This window comes from Hyperoodon ampullatus, assembly GCF_949752795.1.
Source record: "Hyperoodon ampullatus genome assembly, chromosome: 4".
Taxonomy (NCBI): domain Eukaryota; kingdom Metazoa; phylum Chordata; class Mammalia; order Artiodactyla; family Ziphiidae; genus Hyperoodon; species Hyperoodon ampullatus.
In genome coordinates, this window is record NC_136917.1 from 11,900,496 (window position 1) to 11,920,866 (window position 20,371).

At 36.1% G+C, this 20,371-nt stretch overlaps 1 protein-coding gene across 4 annotated transcripts in view; it reads left to right on the forward strand.

The window, feature by feature from the left end:
* TENM2 (teneurin transmembrane protein 2) overlaps positions 1–20,371 on the forward strand; it is a gene marked incomplete at its 5' end in the record, with an annotated part of 1,007,477 nt that overhangs the window by 66,711 nt on the left and 920,395 nt on the right. For all 4 annotated transcript variants that reach the window (XM_079702682.1, XM_079702683.1, XM_079702684.1 and 1 more), the window contains one exon: positions 9,963–10,238. In XM_079702682.1, coding sequence (XP_079558808.1) covers positions 9,963–10,238 — 276 coding nt within the window. The remainder of the gene's footprint in view (positions 1–9,962; positions 10,239–20,371) is intronic.

Consider the following 20,371-nt stretch of genomic DNA (forward strand, 5'->3'; position numbering starts at 1 on the left):
TAGCAACATATACTGTATTCTGGGCTACAAAGTGAGTCTCAGTTAATTTCAAGAGGGAATCCTAGAGAATTTGTTCTCTGTCCACCAAGTACTTAAGTGAGAAATCATTAATAATAAAGAAATCTAGACAAGTCCGAAATACGTGGAAATAAAACTACACACTTCTAAGTAACCCATGCATCGAAGAAGTACAAGAGAAATTAGAAAATATCTGCAATTGAATGATAATGAATGTACAACATATCCAAATTTGTGAGATGCAGCTAAAGAGGGGAAGATGATAAGTTTGTATTTTTATTTAAGAAATAAAAATTGTTTGCAAATCAGTGATCTACATTTCTACCTCAAGAACCTGGAAAAGGATGAGGAAATGAAACCCAAAATAAGTAGAGATAAATAACCAAGATAAGAGCAAAAATTAAAGAAATAGAAAAGAAATGAAAATATTAAAGCCAAAAGCTGGTCCTTTGAAAAACTGATAAAATTGATAAAGCCATAGCTAGAATAATCAAAAAAAAAAGGGAGAATACACAAATATCCCAAATCAAGGACATTGTCATAAACTGTGACAATTTAGATGAAATGGACAAATTCCTTGTAAAATGTAATTAATATTAAAAAACAGATATTATCTCAAAAATTTATTAGATATTATCTCAAAATAATATTATCTCAAAAATTTATTAGAAATAATCACTACATATTGATGATAAAACTATAATTATTCTAAACATATATGTACCTATAATATGGCCTTGAATAGAGATAAAGCAAATATGGATAAAGCTATGGAGGAAAACACCCATCACAGTAAGAAATTTCATCATATAACTTACAATTCTTGGTAAGATAATCAAATGGCAAATTAGTACCATGTAGAAAAATTGAACACATGATTAATAATTTTGTTTAATTGACATATATAAAATCTTGCATTCAGTAATTAGAGAACATGTGTTCTTCTCAAATACACATGAAATACTTATAAAAATTTAGCAGGCTATGAAGCAAATTTTAAAATTGTTCAAAAGTTTAGTAACATAAAAATGATGCTCTCTAGCCAAATACAATTAAATTAGAGATCAAAACCAGAAATGTATACAAAATATCCCAATACATTTGGAAATTTAATAAATAGGTTAAATAGGAACATGAAAATATTTAGATCTAAACAACAGTGAAAATGCTGTGAATCAAAACCTCTGAGATGCTGTGAAAGTGGTCCGTAGAGAGAAATATATAGCCTAAAATGCATACAATAAAAAGGAAAAATGGCCGAACACTGATGACGTAAGAAGTCAAATTCTAAAGATATGGAAAAGATCAATAGACGATACTCAAAGGAGGAAAGAGAAAAGGGATAATTTGTATACGTAAGTATAAATAAACTAGAAAATATGTAGAGATAGTAGATAGAATCAGAAAAGCAAAAATTTGTTTTTTTGAAAGACAAAAACCATTATTCAATCACTGCTGAAACCAATCCAGTTAAAATAAAGCATAAATAAATGATGTCGGGAATGAAAAAAAAGACAGCATCCTATTGATACAAACCTAGCAGAAATTTGAAGGGACTTAAAAATATTTGGATAACTTTGTGACAATCCATTTGAAGACATAGATGAAATGGGCACTTTCCTAGAAAAATGTATTGTTCCAAAATTTTCAAAATCAACTCAAGAAAAAAAAAGAGCTAATAATTCTGTAATTTTTTTTTAAAAAAGCAAAGTTTCTTCATTTGTAAACTGATGATCATCATATTATGTACATTTGTTGTGTGATTACTATGTGGCAGGTAGTGTTCTAAGCACTTTTACCTGCCTTATCTAATTCAATGCTCGCAAGAATCTTATGAAGGCAGGTGCTATTTTTACGTCTATTTTATAAATGCATAAGTGGAGACTCATCAGAAGTAATTCATTCTGAGAATATATGGTCAACGAGTATTTTTAAAACAGACACTGGAACTCGCACTTTAACCCTAGGCCATATACATAGTGATTATTTTACAGGGTTGCGGTCCTAATTAATAGGAAAACCGTATATAAAAGCATTTCGGACAGCGCCTGCCACATTCTGAAGTCCTCGGTAAAAGTAGGCTACTTACGTTCTCAAACTTAGAAGAGCTAGACCATTGGAGCTAACCCACTATTGTCCTTTGATTTCTTTATTTTTTCTAATTAATAAAAAAATTGGAGAAACAGAGTCTCGCAGGGTCAGATGACTATGGCTTTGTAATTCTCTTGCATAGGATAACTGATTGGTATAGTTTTTAATACTGAAATTGATTTTTAATCTTGTTGGAATTTTCATCAGCAGAAGAGAGTCTCCAGCTAGCTGGAGCATTTCCTTTCTATTTCTGAACTGGCAGTTGTTCAGCAGAATGCTTTGTTGTGGTCGCTTTTGGGTTTTCCAGGTCGGGCTTTGTTCAGGTTGGAATGTGTGAAAATGCCATATCAGAGGAGAATGCCACATTCACCTTTGGCTTTGAGGAGGTAAAGCTTACGGGAAAAACCTCAAATATTGGAAACTCTCCTCTCTTCACTAGCCTTTGGTGTTTCTTTGATTTGGAATGTGTTTATTAACATTGGAGTGATTCTAGTTACGAATCGGATAAGTTGTGACATGTCAGACAGAGATTCAGATAGAGACCAAAATAATTATTACGCAAGTTTAGAATTATCAAAATATGAACATTTAGGTGCTCTACACAAAAGAAAATTTCAATTCTTAAAGTGTATTTTTGAAATATAAATATTGGACCTAAATTTTATGAATAATAATGCATGTACATCTACTCTGTAGTTTTAAGCCACAGGATTTTTTGTGAACAGTTTTGTCAACATTTGGGAAACTATCTGAATGTGTAAAATCAGATGAACTTTAGAAGGGCATTAAGAGAGAGTTGATGTGAAGAATTTTAGTATACACAAGCATAAAATTTAGAATTCATAAGTAGTTCCTTCACTGGCTTTCAAAATTGTTACCATTGCATGTACAAATATGTAGATTTTAAATTTTTATGAAAATAATATTTTAGATAATGGTAACTGATTTGGACTGATTTTTTGTGTAGCTTATACATATCTTTAATTGCTCAAAATTTAAAGTATTGACATTCAATGTAAGATAATAATTTGATGATATATTTTGATGAATCAAACGAAATGAAAGTTACATTTTATCTCTTATAATTTCAACATTTTTCTTGATAGCTTTCTATTTTGCAAAAGCTTATAGCATCTGATTAAATTACTTCACTTTCTGTGATAAAGAGAACTATAACATTATAATTTGTGTTTTTTTCTTAAATATCTGCTAAAAAGTTTGGAGTGAGTATTTATTCCTGACTTTATGTGTAGAGTCTAACATTTGCTTGAGGAAAGTGACCCATGTTTATTTACAAGAGATTTTCTTTGTCTTAGGATAAATGATCCTAGAAAAAAGGCCACTTCCAAAAGGAATCAGTGTTTACAAAGAACCAATATTTCATATTAAATAGTAAGAATAATTTATTGTGACTGTATCTTGAGAAAATAAGATTGATTATCAAGAGTATATTTTATTTTATGTTTAATACATTTATTATTCCAACTGTGCTATAATTATTCAGAAGGATAAAGAATACCAATTTGTGTGGGGCATGATATACATTTTATGGCACAATTGTATGACTGTACAACATTACATCTTTCATTCCTAGTGGCATTTTGCAGCATGATCACAGGGGGTCAGATTTTGCAAAAACATATTTGATGGATTCATTAATTTTCCAAAGGGCCTCTCATTAACCTTTTATTTAAATAATTATCTTTCCTCATTCAAGTTGAGATTTTCCTGGTTCTTGGTATGATGAATGATTTTTTTTTACTGTATCCTGGCTATTTGAAGTATTATGTTTTGAAAATCTGGATCTTACTTAAATCTTCTGTTTCAGCAGGCCTCCTCTGACACCAAGCCAGTGGGGAAAGTGGGACCCTGAGGCTTGACTGCCAGGTGGAGGTGAAAGTCCAGGCTCCTCACTTGACCCACTTTGACAAGGGCAGGAATTGGGGTGAAGTGGGGAGGGATGCCTCCTTGTTACTGGGCAGAGTTGGGTTTTCAGCCTCCCCACTGGGACCCTGCAGATACCAACCAGGTTGAGAGGTAGAGGGGCCCCTCCTTAGAGTTCCCCATGAGTCCTCCAGTGGTGGTGAAACTAGATTTAACATTTATCCTCCTCTGACTTCAGCAGGGAGAGGGTGGGGTACTTCAGTACCACTGTGTGTAGATGGAAGTCTAGAATCCCCTCATGGACTCCAGTGACACCTTTGCAGGGAATCAGGGAAAGCTCTTTGCCACTGGGTGACAGTGAAAGTTCCACCTCACCACTCAGTCTTCTTTGATTCCACCCTGGTGTGTTTGTGGAGGTGGGGAAGGACCCCTCATAGAAGTAGGCTTTACTTTGGGTTTATTTTATCTGCTTCCATTGGTATTTCCAATATTTCTCCAGCACCACATCTGGGATATAGGAGGCCAAAAGAAAACCCAGAGAACTCAGCTACGTTTTTCCTCAGGTCCCAGGACCCTAATAGATCTGTCTTCTTCTCAACCTCTTTTAGACTCATTTTATGTAGTTTTTGCATGTACTGTCCAGGGATTTTAGCTGTCTTTAGTGGGAAGTGTAGAGAGACGTGGGAAATTTTATCTTAATCTAGAACCAGATGTCCATCATCTTTTGATCATGCCGACATTCATTTCTATTTTCTGTTGTTAACAGCTTAATTCTGTTAAATCTTTGTTATTTTATGTCCTTGATTATGATCCTAGTGTTTTTTGGAATCACTTTTATTGACTTCATGGATATCTGCATCTTCACAAGTTTTATAATTTAATCTCAGATTGGCACCGTTTTACTTCCTGTTATCAGCAACTAATTGATGATATAGACATTAATACGGTGGTTGATATGAGAAGAGATACGAGTAGTAAGTGGGTGGGGATAGGTGGGGATTAATTTCGTAAGTGATTACTATTGACTAGTTTCATGTTATAGCAATTTTTGCTTTCCCGCGTGAAATTTCTTCTCTTAAACTGAGAGGACTCACATAGTAAACATGTAGATAATAAAAGTTTTCTATATTGTACCCGCCCCCATTACTACGGTTGACTTTTATCTTCCTGCCCTCATAGTAAAAATCTGTTCAAATGCTGACATTTTCAGTGCTATTTGTATTCGCTGGTATTACCATGACATGATAATTCTGACTTGGCGACATATGTGCTTTTCCTACTTAAAGGTTATTTCAAAGTGCGAGAAGTTGGGAAAAACTTAGAAAATAAAGCCAAGATCACAGTGCACTGACATATCCTTCCTTAGGATTTTTTTCCCCAAATAAAATTAGTTGGTCAAAGGATGACTCCTGATACCTGTTGCAAAATTTTTCTCTAAAAAAGTTTTGGAAAGGATCCAGGTCATACACTGAGATTACGATTTAAAAAAAAAAAAAAAAAAAAAGACAAAGCAAAAGAGACTTATCAATGGAGTTATTTTTAAAGACTTGCGTTCTGCTATCCTGATCACCTAACAGTTTTTAGACATTGCTGTTCTCTCAGTGTCAATATTTAGACATTGATAACACCTTAAATTATAATAAAATTCCATGATATAAATATCATTGCTTTTGTGTAATCATTCATCTATCAAAATATTGACTCTGGCCTTGACAATGTAATATGGGGCCACATTAAGCAGTGTATTGGCAACAGCCATAAAACACACACCTGAGATGGAAGGAGTTGGAGACATCGTCCACACCTGCTTTAATTAGTGATCTAGCGAGGTTGGAGGCAGATAGAGGGTGAATATGTGTTCCATGAACGCTGCAGTATTGTGCCTCTTTTTATCCTCTGCAAGATAGTAAAGGAGTGAAATGTTGACTGCTTTCCACTAGAAACCTTAGCTTGGAGAATCACACAGTGACTAGTTTCTCTCTTCTATTCAAAGCTGCCATGGAGCTTAATAAAGACATAATTATACAAGATGAATTAGAGCCAAATCAGTCTTCCATCAATGAGCAAAGTAAGTGTAAAACAATAAGTTGACTTAATATTAACATTCCCCTGTACTATTTACATGCTAAGCAAAGTGGTATAACATGAGGACTTCGTCTAAGCCAAAATACATGAAAAATGTTTGTCTGAAATAAATTCACATAGAGGAGTGCTTGGGAAACTGGGTATGGTAAGAGCAAATGGAAGGGGACATGATAACTGCTCTGTGGAGTAAACTCCCAGTCCCTCGTGTCTACCACTAGGTGAACATCTGGTGGGCAAGCTGCGACCAGATGGAGGGTTGGAGCACCGGATGACCTTTCATGGCTCCCTGGCCCTTTTCTCTATAGTATTTATCACTGTATAGATTGTACTTTTTTTATGTGATTCTTTGATTAATGCCCCTTTCCCGATTAGGCTGTAAATGTCACAGACTGTATTTTTATACTTCTCACTGTTATATCTCCAAGGCCTAGCACAGCACTAGGAACAATAAATATTTGTTGAGTGATTTAATAAACGTTAGACCAGTCTTTCCTTTCTACTATATCTGTGGCTCTCCAGCTTCATATGTTAAACCAGCAAATTTGGGAAAGACTTGGTCCAAAATCTGCCCCAGGTACTTAGAGTGAGGTTTCTCTTCTGTGAGTTTGTTGAGGACAAAAAGGTACCAAACTAGGAATTGTGGGGAGCGGGTAACGTTGGGGAAGTGTGGTCCCAGTGGGAGATGAAGCTGAGGAGTTTAGATGGGAATACTTTTGAAGAAACAATTCTGTTTTTAGAGGAAAGCCTGCCTTTCTATAAGTGTGAACTTATTTAACTTTTTCTGGTGAATTTGGTATAATACCTTCAATTTTCTTTACAATGTTTCTTGTTTGCAGCTTCAGGTTTGTAAGCTTGAAGTTGAAACTCTTGAAGTACACTTTTTTCTTTTCTAACATTGTGATTACTTGAAAAATGTATGCAAATTTTCACTGATTTATGAAGATCTCAAGTTTGTTTTAACAGAAAAATATTTTTATTTCTTATCATCAAGTAAATGTCATAACCAAAGAAGGGGCACTACATTTATTCCACAGTTCCCCATGCCCTAGGCTCCCTGTCTATGACTTCTAATACCCAGATTGAAGAGCACATGGGCTCCTCAGAAAGCTGAGGCTTCCTTTGCTCATAGGGCTGTTTCTCTTTTCCTGAGAAGGTCTTTGTGAAGCTAGTCCCGGAAAATGAGATGTGAGAAAACCATCCGGAAAGTTGCCTTAATACATACATACTCCATTTCAAATGGAATCATAGAGCTCAAAATTCCCACATGTGGAATAAAAACATGTATGTTTTAGTTTGGGTTGTTTTCCTTTATTGGAGGAAAAGGAAGCAATATCCCTCATGACCCTCCCGAATGAATGTGAGCTCTGAAGACAAGATGGGAGAATGCTCATATGAAATGACTTTTCCCAGTGACTGAAGAATGAGAAAAGCAACAATAGAGAGAAAAGTATTATAACATCAGATACATATGAACTCAATAACTTTAGTTTTATAGACTACTGAAACTGAAATATACATTTTTGTGTACAATTAGAAGACAATACCTAATTGCCAAGGATGCAAACTGGAACAGAATACATTGGGTAGAGAATTTCAGACAGCATCATGAAACTGTGCCCAGGGAATAAACACTCAGAACTGCACTGAGTGGTGGTGGAAACACCACTCTTCCCTGGACAGGTAGTAGGAAATGACCCCACCCCCCACAGAAATATTTGCTTGGGTTGGCTCTCCAGTGAACAGGTTTCACTCTCCAGAAACAATTGCGTCAAGTATTGGATTTGATCCCATTTACACAGTGAAATAAGCTGTGGAAGTTCAGTGTGCAGTAGAGAAGGGAAAGGAAAGCCTCAGAATAAAAACACTTGTGTCTATCACAAATTAACATTATACTAGGTTAATATAAACAGTTGTTTGGGGCTTTTTAAAAATAAAATCTGAGAAATGATATCATGAATGTAGTTGATCATAGTGTTAATTATATCATGAGTTTGGAGACATGAATGGCTCTAATGTAGCCAATATATAGAGAGAGTGAGTAAGCCCATGGCTTTGGTGTTATTTAGAAGATTTTCTTCACTTCTAGCATAAAAGTACATTTCTTCCTTACATTTATTTCATTGCCCATAAATTGGGTAAGAATTAAAAAATCAGATTTACATGTCAGTAAATACAGTGGACCACATGAGTCCATCTAATATGCAGTGAAACCTTAAAATGTCTTTTTAAGAAGCTGAATGTTAAAGCACACAGATAGATAAAGCATTCACTGTGCAAAAATGTTGCCCGATTGGTTTTTGATTGAGACCATTTGACATTGCAGAGAGAGCTTAGGCTTGGGGTCTGCAGATGTAGAGGTGATTCATGGATCTGCCGCTTGCCCAGGTGTGACCTTGGAGACAGTATTTAGCTTCCCTGTAAAGTGGTTAACACCTAAACTGCTGTGCTTTTATGAGATTGAAATGAGATAAAGCCTATTAGAGTACCTGGCCCCATGCCCAACACATGGTGGCATAGACATGTTCAATAAATGCCTATTCTCTTCTGCTTCCCGTCAAACCACAGGCCCACCCCTGCACTCCCCACGTGTGCACACATTCACTGTCCTTGATAAAACCCACTTGCGGTTTTAAATTATGTTAGCAAAAAGAAGTTGATACCATTGAAAAACAATATCATATGATATCACTTATATGTGGAATCTAATTAAAAATGATGTAAATGAACTTATTTACAAAACAGAAACAGACTCACATATCTCGAAATCAAACCTATGGTTACCAAGGGGGAAACGTGGAGGGGGAGTGATAAATTAGGAGATTGGGACTAATATATACACACGACTATATATAAAATAGATGACTAATAAGGACTTCTTGTATAGCACAGGGAGCTCTACTCAATACTCTGTAATGACCTATATGGGAAAAGAATCTGAAAAAGAATGGAGATATATATATATATATAAAAAACATATTCACTTGGCTGTACACCTAAAACTAATACAACATTGTAAATCGACTATACTCCAATAACAATTAATTAAAAAACAGAACAAAAGTGGACTAACTCCATCCCTAGGATGCTCATTTAATTAACACCTTACCTATACTCACTTAAAAAAAAAAAAAAAAGAACAAACTTGGGTGTATGTATTATCACATATAAAACACACAGTGATTCTGAGAGGAATTTAAGAGATTAATACCCAGATTTTACAGAAGAGAAAACTGGGCTCAAGTTGTTAAGAGAGACTTGCCACAATGAGGCTTACCAGTGGAAAGCTGGGACTGGTCCCCAGGTCTCCTGGCCACCACTCCCATTTATTGGAGGATTAAGCTTCTTTGACATGAAGACAGACTGCTCAAGGATCAGATCCAGGTTTTACTACAGTCTAGATGTGTGACCTTGGGTAAGTCACTTAAATTCTCTGTTCCTCAGTTTCCTTATTGACAGAATGATTCCAGTAATATTATCATCACCATAAAGTCATTGTGAAAATTTTAAATGTAAAATAAAAGTTGCAGAATAAAAGATGCCTGGAGCAAAGCACATGCTTGGTATATATTAGCTCCTCTTATAAATCCAGTGTTTTTATCAGCTACATGGTGCTACCTAGACAACAGTAAATACTTAAAATTTTTTCAAATAAAATCTGAGCATTCCATTTTAGGATTAAAATTAATCTTAGATGTTTACTTTTTTGTTGCTCTTGTTCTCAAATATACCCCAGTATCCTAAATACTCTTGCCTAGCTGTATACTACAGCAAATCCGGTATATTTTTTGAACAGGAAAATGTCTGTCTGCTTTTTGTAAGAATAAATTTGAAGTTTGAAAACATTTCACAAATTTTAATCGGTCTCTTTGTTGCTGTCACCCTAGGAACTAACTTCACCCTTGCAGAGCTGGGGATCTGTGAGCCCTCCCCACACCGAAGCGGCTACTGTTCCGACATGGGGATCCTTCACCAGGGCTACTCTCTGAGCACAGGGTCTGACGCCGACTCCGATACAGAGGGAGGGATGTCTCCAGAACATGCCATCCGATTGTGGGGGAGAGGGATAAAATCCAGGCGCAGTTCCGGCCTGTCCAGTCGTGAAAACTCGGCCCTTACCTTGACTGATTCTGACAACGAAAATAAGTCAGATGATGAGAACGGTAGGCCTGCTTCTTAAATATTTTTTAATGTTCTGGGTACTGCACAATGTGGGGCTTGGGATGTTTTTGTGTTTTAATAAAGAGGCGTATAAAAACCATTCATTTTCTTTTAAATCGACCTTGTCTACCCACGCTGAGCTGGGGGAAAACAAACCAGCAAACCTCAAACACACAAAAAAGGAGGAGAGAATTTTAAAATCACATTTTGATGATAGCACACTAGTCAGGCATCGTCAGTTGGTCTTATTAGCAAGTAAATTACATTGCAAAAGAAGCAACTTGATAAACTATGACCTATACCTAGAAATGTCCTCTCTCCACAAGTTTCTAGGTCTTTGTATTGATTTCCCCTTCCCAGTAAATGGCAACCTGGGTTATTTTTTTTCATGAAGAACTCTTAAGAATCCTACCTTATCTTAGACTTTCATTTCCAGGCGTCAATGCCTCATATCCGTATTGGAGATCAAACTTGGAACAGATGCTCTGGAGTTTAATAATGACAAATAGGAAGAGACTTGTCTTCAAAAAAGTATTCTCTTCTATGTTTACTTTTCTCCTTGGTACCTATGTAGGTTCACGGCTTCCCACACCTTCTGTCACAAATCACTGTTGCTTTATCCATCAGCTTTGTGGATGTGTTTTAATGAAATTTTGAAAATTAAATGCTTCCGATCATTAAGCAGTAAATATAGGGAAGCCTAAGCAAGTCATTAAAGAGAGAAGGTGCTTATTTGTGGCTTTCTTAGCAACTCAGAACCGTGTTGAGTCCAAAACATTTTTTAAAAGATAAATTGCATTAGGTATGGTGGATTTATTGAGAAAACATCAGATGCTATATGGTTTGTTATGAATATATTGTGTGTTTGCTAAAAGAATTACCGTTAAAATGTTTACAAATAGATCAGTTAAGAAGGTTTCCATAAATATTATAAACCTCTACTAGAGCAGCTCTAAGTATTTTCTTGCCTTTAAAAAATAAAAGAAAGAAATTTGCAGGCAGGCAGGCAGCTTGTTGTAAATACAAAAGCATACCTAAATATCGTTTATTCTCCAAACCGTGTTGAAAATACATCATTTCCTGGGTAAGTCGCATATATTCTAAGAGATGTCACTATGTTGCATTTAAATTTATGTTTAATTGTGAAATAATTTATTCTACAGTGAGGACAAGGGGATGTGTCTTCCTTATGCGTCAGTTCAGGTAGCTAATCAAGGTGTCCTCTCAAGGAAAAATCTGCACTTGACTCCTTTTGAATTTTAACAGAATTCTGACACTTGGTACATTCAGCACTCTAAAGGTGCTTATTTGTTGAGAAATTACTTTCAGAAGTTTTCATAAAGGCATACATTGAATCCATTTACTGGTGTACTTTTTCCACTTCAGTGTGTGTCAGGTACTATTTAAATGGAGGCACTTTGATTGCCTAATAAATTAATAAAATCATTTGTAATCCAAGAATTTACGGCATATCTTAAACAAGGTATTTTAGCAAATGTTCCATGGTTGGAATTCTCGCTGGTCTCATGGGCACCATCTATAAAGAATTATTTAGACATATTCCTAGAATTCTCACCCTTTCTTTTTTAAGCTGTATACATCTTAAAAACTCAACGAATAAGGGGAGGTTTCCAGAGAAGAAAAGGGAGCAAAAAGGCTTGCCTTGAATTTACCTACAACTGTTAGGGTTGAGGGGATTTTACAGGTAAAGATGTAAACCAACAGTAGTTGCTTGTTTCCAATATCATTTGAAACATACTCAGTTTTCACCTAGTGGCACTCTGTATAAATCCCTGTGTACTGATAGGAAATAAACCCTTAGATACAGTGTGGCGATTTTTCCCTGTAATGCTAGTTCTAATACAATCAGAATTGCATAAAGAACTTAGATAATGTACTTAGAACCAGGAAGCAATTCTTTTGTTCCTGAATCTGGCAGAGCATGAAGGGGGCATTCTGAAGCCAGAGTTCAAGCTTAGGTGATAGATGGCTATTTAAAAATGGACAGATAGAATGTGTTTCCTTTTCTCTTTTTTAGTTTTTTCAATATTTCACAGATTCCAAAGATGTACATGACGCATGCTCTGTTCTCCTTGGGGGCCAGAAATAAAAACAAGAAATTGTACACGTCACATCATAAACTCCTCAACCAAATAAAAAGTGAGGTGTGAGCTACTCTGCAGACTGAGGTGTTAACTTCAGTCAACTTCTTGCCCTTTCTTTTTGATAAATTCTATTTAGCTCCCCCCAAAAATCAATGCGTTTTCACCTCACTGGTTTTATGAACTTTGGGAATGTATTATCATATAGATTGACAGTTGCCCCACTGGTTCCACACCACAGCATGGACACTTACAAAGCCATCATTAATTTCTCACACTCGTACTCCGCCATGGCTTCCTCCGTAATAAACACTCTGTCCTTCAGAACCAAATCAATAACCTTTTAGATATGCTTCTCTTGAAGAGGAAGTAACGAGAATCTATACTCTGAGAAAGAAGGCCTCCAATTCCATTTTAGATTTTAAGGATATGTGGCCATGGAATGAATCTTTTCTTTGGACCCCACATATTTTTATTTCATTTTTATGGTGGAATCTTGGGGTACAGAGATTTTCACGCTTATTTAAAATTGCCTTAAAAAATTCCTAGTGTGGTTTTGCTAAGCATAGGTAGCAAGTCAAGACATATCTCAAAAATCAACTTGGCTTTCTCTAACCTAAAATATGGATCCAACCTTCAAACTCATGTAATAAAAATCCCTAACTGTCAACAGTTCTTCGTACATGCTGCTGTGACAAAAATGACCTACTAGTAACTGGTAACTTGAAAGTCCCATCACGCCAAACACACAGGTGAATTTGTCCTTCTCCCTTTTATTTTTTTTTTCCAAGTGTAGATTCTTCAAGGTTATCACCACGCACAGCTCTGCATCTTACACATACTCCATGGCCACCAAGTTAATATTGTGCTCCCTTGGATTGCTTTATATAGATAAAACTCTCGTGTTCAGGTTATTTTATCAGGTTCTTTAACTCTATCTTTAAGCTAACGATGACTTAGCTAGAAATGGCAGTGAGAGTTGAAAACAGCGAGGCCAAGCTTTTGCAGCTGTGAAATTTAACTGCATCTATAGAAAGGGCTTTCCCAGTGACTCTAAATTAGAATCATTCCTTTTTTGGGTAATAAATGTCGCACTTAAAATATGCCCTCTCCAAGGCCCTTTTTATCACCTGAGTTATAGAGAAAAGGGGGCAGCCACTAATACACAAGAATAACTAATTGCCTTCTTAAAAATGTGAAATAGTACATGCTGCAAAAAATCTGGTCTGCACACTCTTGACCCCCTTAGGCAGTTTCTTTACCTTGGGGACTTAAAAATATCCTTGAGATTTTTTTTTTAGCATAATTCTAGTTTCAGTTATTTTATTGGAAATCCAGAAAGAAAAAAAAAAGGAAAAGACAAAGAAAATAAGCTTGGCTCTGGGATAGGAAGCCAGAAATAACAGAAAACAAAATCTGACCTTGGATGAAGCTTTAAGAAAAGCATCCTTCCTTTGCCCTGTTTGTTTCCACCCAAAGTAAATAAGGACAGCATTCATTTTCATCTGTTGTCAGTTGGGAAATTTCTAATTCTCCTAATGTACTTTGAGGATGAAAATATAAATGTTAGGTTAATTCCGTTACATTACACCAAATCATTTATAAAACAAGCTGGCTCTCGGCACCTAATGGATTTGTGTGAAGTGTATTTGGGGAACCCAGGTGCTATTAGGTTGTGAGTCCTCTTGGAAGAGGTCTGTAGTGTTCCTCCCTCCTCAAGAGAACTTGAGTGCACCCAGGTATTCGTCACAGGTTAATGGAGACATGGGGTGTGAACTCAGATGGGAGGAAGGCGTTCCCTTAGTACCAGGACACTGTCTGTAGATCGTTACCTCCAACTACATGGCCTTCATTTGTCCTAGGAGGTGAGTTTCATAAGTCTTCCTTCTTTCTCTTCAAAAAGCAGCTCCTCAGTAGATTTTACATTAGAATATCCTGTAAGCAAACACACACAAGACCTGCCAGTGAGTTTCTATTCCTGTCCCACTCTATTCCTCCTACATATTCTTAAATTTATTTTGTGTTTTATAATCCGCTCCACTCCTTTCTCCCCGCCGCCAAGCCACATGTAAAAATTACAGAGAATGCCCGGAACAAATATAAAAATCTTCCTAACAGCACCAGACAATGATAGCCAAGAGCTCATAATTTTGCTCTTCACAAAAGCAAAAATGTTCAGAGTAGGAATAGTTAAAGAGGTAAGCACAAAATCATAGGGTAATATTTGTACTTTTGATGTTGCTATGTGGATGATTTCTTTTTCAGCCATATTTTATGGGAAAAGACTTCCATGATAGCTAAAGAAAATGTTGCCTCAGTCCCTTAAAGATAAAACAAAAATCACACTTTAATCCCTTTTGGATGACCATTATTTCAAATTGTGTTTCTAAACTTTATCTTTTTTTTAATACTTGCAAATTTGAAAGAGTAGCACTTACAAAGAAGACGGTGAAATGAGTTATCATGGATAGAAAAAAAGTGAAGGACATGAGAGCCAAATGTCACAGGTTCTTAGTCTTGTCTCTTCCTAAATGCAAGGATGATTTGATTTTAATAACTCTGGTCCACTTCCCTGCAAGTCCACATACTAGCGGCTATAGGGGCACCTTATCTTACAAAAAGTTATTCAGGGGAGTCCTAAATATATGATTATCACAGTGTGAAAATACAGCTGATAATAATATAGAACCAGAAACAAAATTTAGGAATATCCCATTGTCACATGGCATGATACAGAAACAAGAAGCAAAAGGATTGGTATTTTGCAAATGCATCTAAATGGGACTTCAGAGATTCAGGTTTTTGACAAATTAAGCAGTGCTTGCGTAACTTTAAAGTAGAACGGAGTCCTTGAAGGAGTGTAAGAGTATGTACCTGATTTCCAGGACTGCATGTTCCAGATTATAAACTTTAGTGGCATGGTTTTTCATTATTTATATATTTCTTTCTTTCCTTTGGTGGTTTCTTTCATGTTTGTTAATGCTCAGAGGGGCTATCAAGCAATGGCTGCATTCAATAAATACAATAAAAAAAAATGAAGCATTAAGCCTTACTTTTGGCAAGGGCAACCTGATTATTACACATGTAATCTCCAGGCCTTCGGGGAGACATTGGGCTTGGTGGATAATCATTTGCTTTTTAAGCTGCTGAGTTTCTGATGTCTGTACTTTCACTTCAGTTAAGAGCAAAGGCAGTAACCGGGTGAGACGCGCCATGTTCGTGTCAGTTCACGATTGGAAGCCGCCTAACTCAGAACAAAACTCTTAACTTTTTTGCTTATTGCTCGGTCACTTTTTAGTTTAGTTGTTGTTTGTCAAGGATCAAATTAAATTTAAAGATGGGGGAGAGATGTAATCAAGTATTAAATAAAATTGAGTTAAAGCTAAGGAAGTTGATAGTATATATTTTCTACACACAACTGGATCAGGATGAATTGCTCAGAACCTAAAATCAAATCAGACAGGATTTGAGAAGTGCATATGAAAAGTAATGAGACATTTCAGTTACCCATTCTGAAACTGGGATGTGTGAGGGGAAGGGGAAAATTTCAAGTGATACATTTGTAAATAGAACAGAAATTGCAGATGTGTACCTATTACGTCTATATGCTTATACACAAAGGAAAAAAGGTTATTGGTGATGTAATGTTGAGTATTATTCAGTACTAGCTGAAGGAACTGCCTAGAAGATTATCCTTTCACGGTTTCCCTAAACTCAGTTTGAGGAATGTTAAAGCAGTAGAAGGTAGAGGTAAGTGAGTCACGGAATAGTCATCAGCTACAGAGGTGATGAACTATGTATAATCCACGAGCGAATCTAGCCCGTGAGTGATTTCATTTGGTCAGTGCAGTGTTTAACACATTGTACATTACTAATCAACATTTTAAGAAGGGGAGATTTCATATTAGAAATTTTCATTTTTGGCTTCTCTTGCAGTGTACAAGACTCATTAACATTTGTCCAGGTTTCCCTCTGGACAAACAGGCAGTAACCATAGCAGCTCTAGACTGGTTCACCTGAGCTCCCTGCAGGCTACTCCTATCAGTTAAGGTCTGCCTTAGCCTTTGTAGCACTTGAATGACCAACTTGACCTATGTACAAACTTCAGGGAAATCAGAGTTCATAAAAATGTAGAAAGAAAGCTAGAAACCAGCAATTGTAGCTTAATTTAACATGTGTTTAGCATAGTGATGTTACTTCTTTTCTGTAAATTTGGCTTATCTGTAAAATGGGTTTACTTTTGCTCTACCAAATTTCTAAAATAGTTTAAAGGGGTTCCGATAAAATTAAATGAAAATCAATTTAGCATGGAAATTAATAAAGTAACTGTATGTGTGGGCCGGGGCAGGCTAAGTGGGTGATAAGCCATCCCCATCTTCTGAAGTAGATGCCCTGACGTATTGAACAGTTAAGGTCAGAACCTTTAATTTTAACACATGTATTTAAGTTATTTTCATGTAAAAGTATCTAGATGGACTTTTAGGAAATAGATGGAGGGAGAACCTACTTTAAAAACTTTAGCTACTTCACATATGTACACTACCAAATGTAAAATAGATAGCTAGTGGGAAGCAGCCGCATAGCACAGGGAGATCAGCTCGGTGCTTTGTGACCACCTAGAGGGGTGGGATAGGGAGGGTGGAAGGGAGGGAGACATGAGGAGAAGGGATATGGGAACATATGTGTGTGTGTGACTGATTCACTTTGTTATGAAGCAGAAACTAACACACCATTGTAAAGCAATCATACTCCAATAAAGATGTAAAAAAAAAAAACTTTAGCTACTTCAGCTGATTAAGGAAAACTCTGAGGCTTTTCAGGAGGAAGCCATTCAAAGAGGAGGAAAATGACTTCGTACTGTGTTTAGCTTGATCAGGCGAGTGGTTTATGGAGTTTGTTATAATGAAGTGAAAAACACTAAAGTAAAGACTAGAAGAGGAAAATGCAGTGATATATGAAGACCTCCAGCACCCCAAAAGAGAAAGACTAGGAGTGTTGTTGGGTTATGCTGAGTTGGGAAAAAGCGGGTCAGAAATCGTGCTCCACAAACTAAGGAACGTTCGTCTACACAGATAAGCAGGATATCCAAGTATTGTTCAGGGACAGCTCTGAGTCACAGTACAATATACTCCCAGTTCTCTTTGTATCCTAAGGATATGTGTGAAGGAGAGAAGGTAATTGAAATACAAGCATGTTTACTAATGGAAGGGATTGAAATATTTGAGTTAGCATTCTTTGGAAACTCCATTCATGGAGTTTTATACTGGCCTGGCCTGAAGTGGGAGGAAGAGATCGACACTATAGCAATACTATTTATGCTTGTGTTAAATGTGAAAAAGGAGGGTGTGGATTTACGTGGAGAGAGAGCTAGGCTCACAAGGAGGTTCAGGAAGTATTTCTTTAGAGTGTGTTTTATGCAAGAAATTACACTATCACACATTCACTGATCCAAAATGATCTTTGAAATATTTTTTTTTGGAAAAAGAAAATTGGTATTTGGAAGGTAATGCACATTGGTTAAATATGCATATTTTAATACACACAACGTATGTGATGCTGATAAAACTATGTTCTGTATTATTTAGTATTGACAAAAAGTAAGCTAAATAATCACAGATGAGGAGACACTTCAGTCTGGGGGATCCTTATTTGAAAAAAATTGGGGAGTGGCTGTTGGATGCTCAGCATTATACAAAGCTGTTGTGCGTCTCTTTGTATATGTGTGTCTGTGTTGTGTGTGCACGGAGGGGAGTTCAGTTGGGAGGAAGGATGTTATTGACAGGGATGGATATCAGGAAATATAAATTGATCAAATGCCAGGGAAATGGTACCATAAGGGTATTTATGAAAATGCCAGAATGAGTACTGTTGATGTTTTGTAGTGTACAGTTTTAGGAGAAGGAGAAAAGAGAGACCTGTGCCGACCTTCTTTTAACTTGAGCTCTGTTGGTCCCTTTAAGGCCTCAAGCCACTGTTCCAAGTATACCGTTCCATCTGTGTACATCAGAATGAATGTAACAGAGCCCACTTTCTCTCAATTCCCACATAAGAACTCTTGCCTCTTGGCAACCCTGAACCAGTTTGAGTTGTCAGAGAAATCATACGTGATGTGGTGGGGAGGCTGATTTATTTGCAGCACAAAACGTATTCTTCTCTGTCTCTCCTCCCTTCCCAAGCCTGATCTCTTCCCCTAATACTTTACCCCCTTACCCTGCATCTAGCAAAGATCACCCCGTCAGTGAACTAATTTCTTTATTCTTTCATTCAACCCTCTTGTTAAAATTGGTGGGATCATGTTTCCAAAATGGGATTTGAACACTGGGTTGCAGAAAAAAATTAAAGCTTTTATTTAAAGGTACATTTCTTTTCCTTTATCCTTTAAAATTTCTATTTTTTGAGTGTATTTTATAGTGCATGTAATGTATTAGTGTATGTACACACACCCACATACATATATGGTAGAGTACATAAATGCAGAAATGTATATATTGGAAGTGTGTCCAAAATTTTTATGTTGATGTAGGTGTATAACAAAATGTTAAGTGACTATTGTTTTAGACATTTTATTTCCCAGGAGATGAAGTCTAAGCAGCAGTCTCTCCCTGGAATATTTGGATAATCCATTATCTTGTGGCAACCTAACAGATTGTCTTTCTTGTTGTTCAGAGCTATCTGTACCAATCATTACCTTACTCTTTTTTTGATACAATTCCCATTTTCTTCTCTCAGTCCCCTGTGTCAACTTCCAGTTCTTTTATGGATAGATAACAATATTTACTTTGCCGTTTATTGAAGAAAGCAAGCACCCCTATACATTTATAGAGAAATCCCTGTCTCTTCTCAGTAGAGAAATAAGAATATAAACATTGCATCAGCTGACTGGTATAGTAGGGGCAGCTTTAAGGAGACAGTTTTAATTAGGTTGTAAATGAGGATTAGAACTCATATAAGTGGGAATGAGATGATGGATATTCTAAATGAAAGAAAACCAGTGTGTATGAAAGAAAACCAATGTGTATGGTGGTTGGGGAGTGAGGAGATGGTGCAAAGATGATGATGATGATTTTTCAGGAACATTGTCTTCCCCAAAATTCCAACTCAAGTCAGACTAATGGGAACATAGTAATTTCATTGGACAGCAGTAGATATATAACAATAGAGGTGTAGGAACTAGATGACCAAGAGCTTTGAGTTATGATCTGACCAAGGAGAGTTAGAGAACAACTAAAAGTTTATTTGAGCAGGAACAGTAATGTTTTAGGAAGCATCTGATTAAAGCACACACGCATACACACACACACACACACACACACACACACGTTTGGACAGGAAGGTAACAAAATTAGAAGCAGTGATATTAGAGAGAGAAGCTGTAATCTAAGTAGGAGAACCCAAGAAATCTCTGGATTACAGAGAGTCCTTATTCTTGGCATTTCAGTAGGAAAAATTAAGCCCTGATTAGCATATGAACATTGAATATTTATAATTAAAATATTAAAATTTGAAAAAGCATCAATTTGAAGCTCACAGAGTACAGAGAATGTTCCTTACAGAGGAATCTGTTATGCTTACACATATAATACAGTCTTACAACAGCCAGACTCCAGTGTTTATTCCTTTTAAATCACATGATTAAATAATAAAATAGCATCAAATATTGCTATGGACAGGGAAGACAGGTCATAATATTATTTTTTTTAATAATATTATTTTTAAAGGAACAGCTAGTGTGTTTTAGGTGAACATTGGCTAGAACTATTCCAGGTTGATTAATAGTTTCTTGAAGATTATTTCTGTTTCTGTATCCTTGGTGCTTTTCTGGAATCATATTCTCATGTAATTTGTTGAAGTTCCTTTGTAACTGTGTTGTTTCCCTTTCATCCCTAATCCTTTATATTTTTATCCCTCATTTTTTTACAAAAATCAGTCTTGAAAGAGATATATTTATTTTTTTCTTTCAGGCTTTCTATTTGTCTTTATAATTTTCTCTAGTTTTTATCTTTTTTCATTAAGTTCATTTTCATAATTCTCTC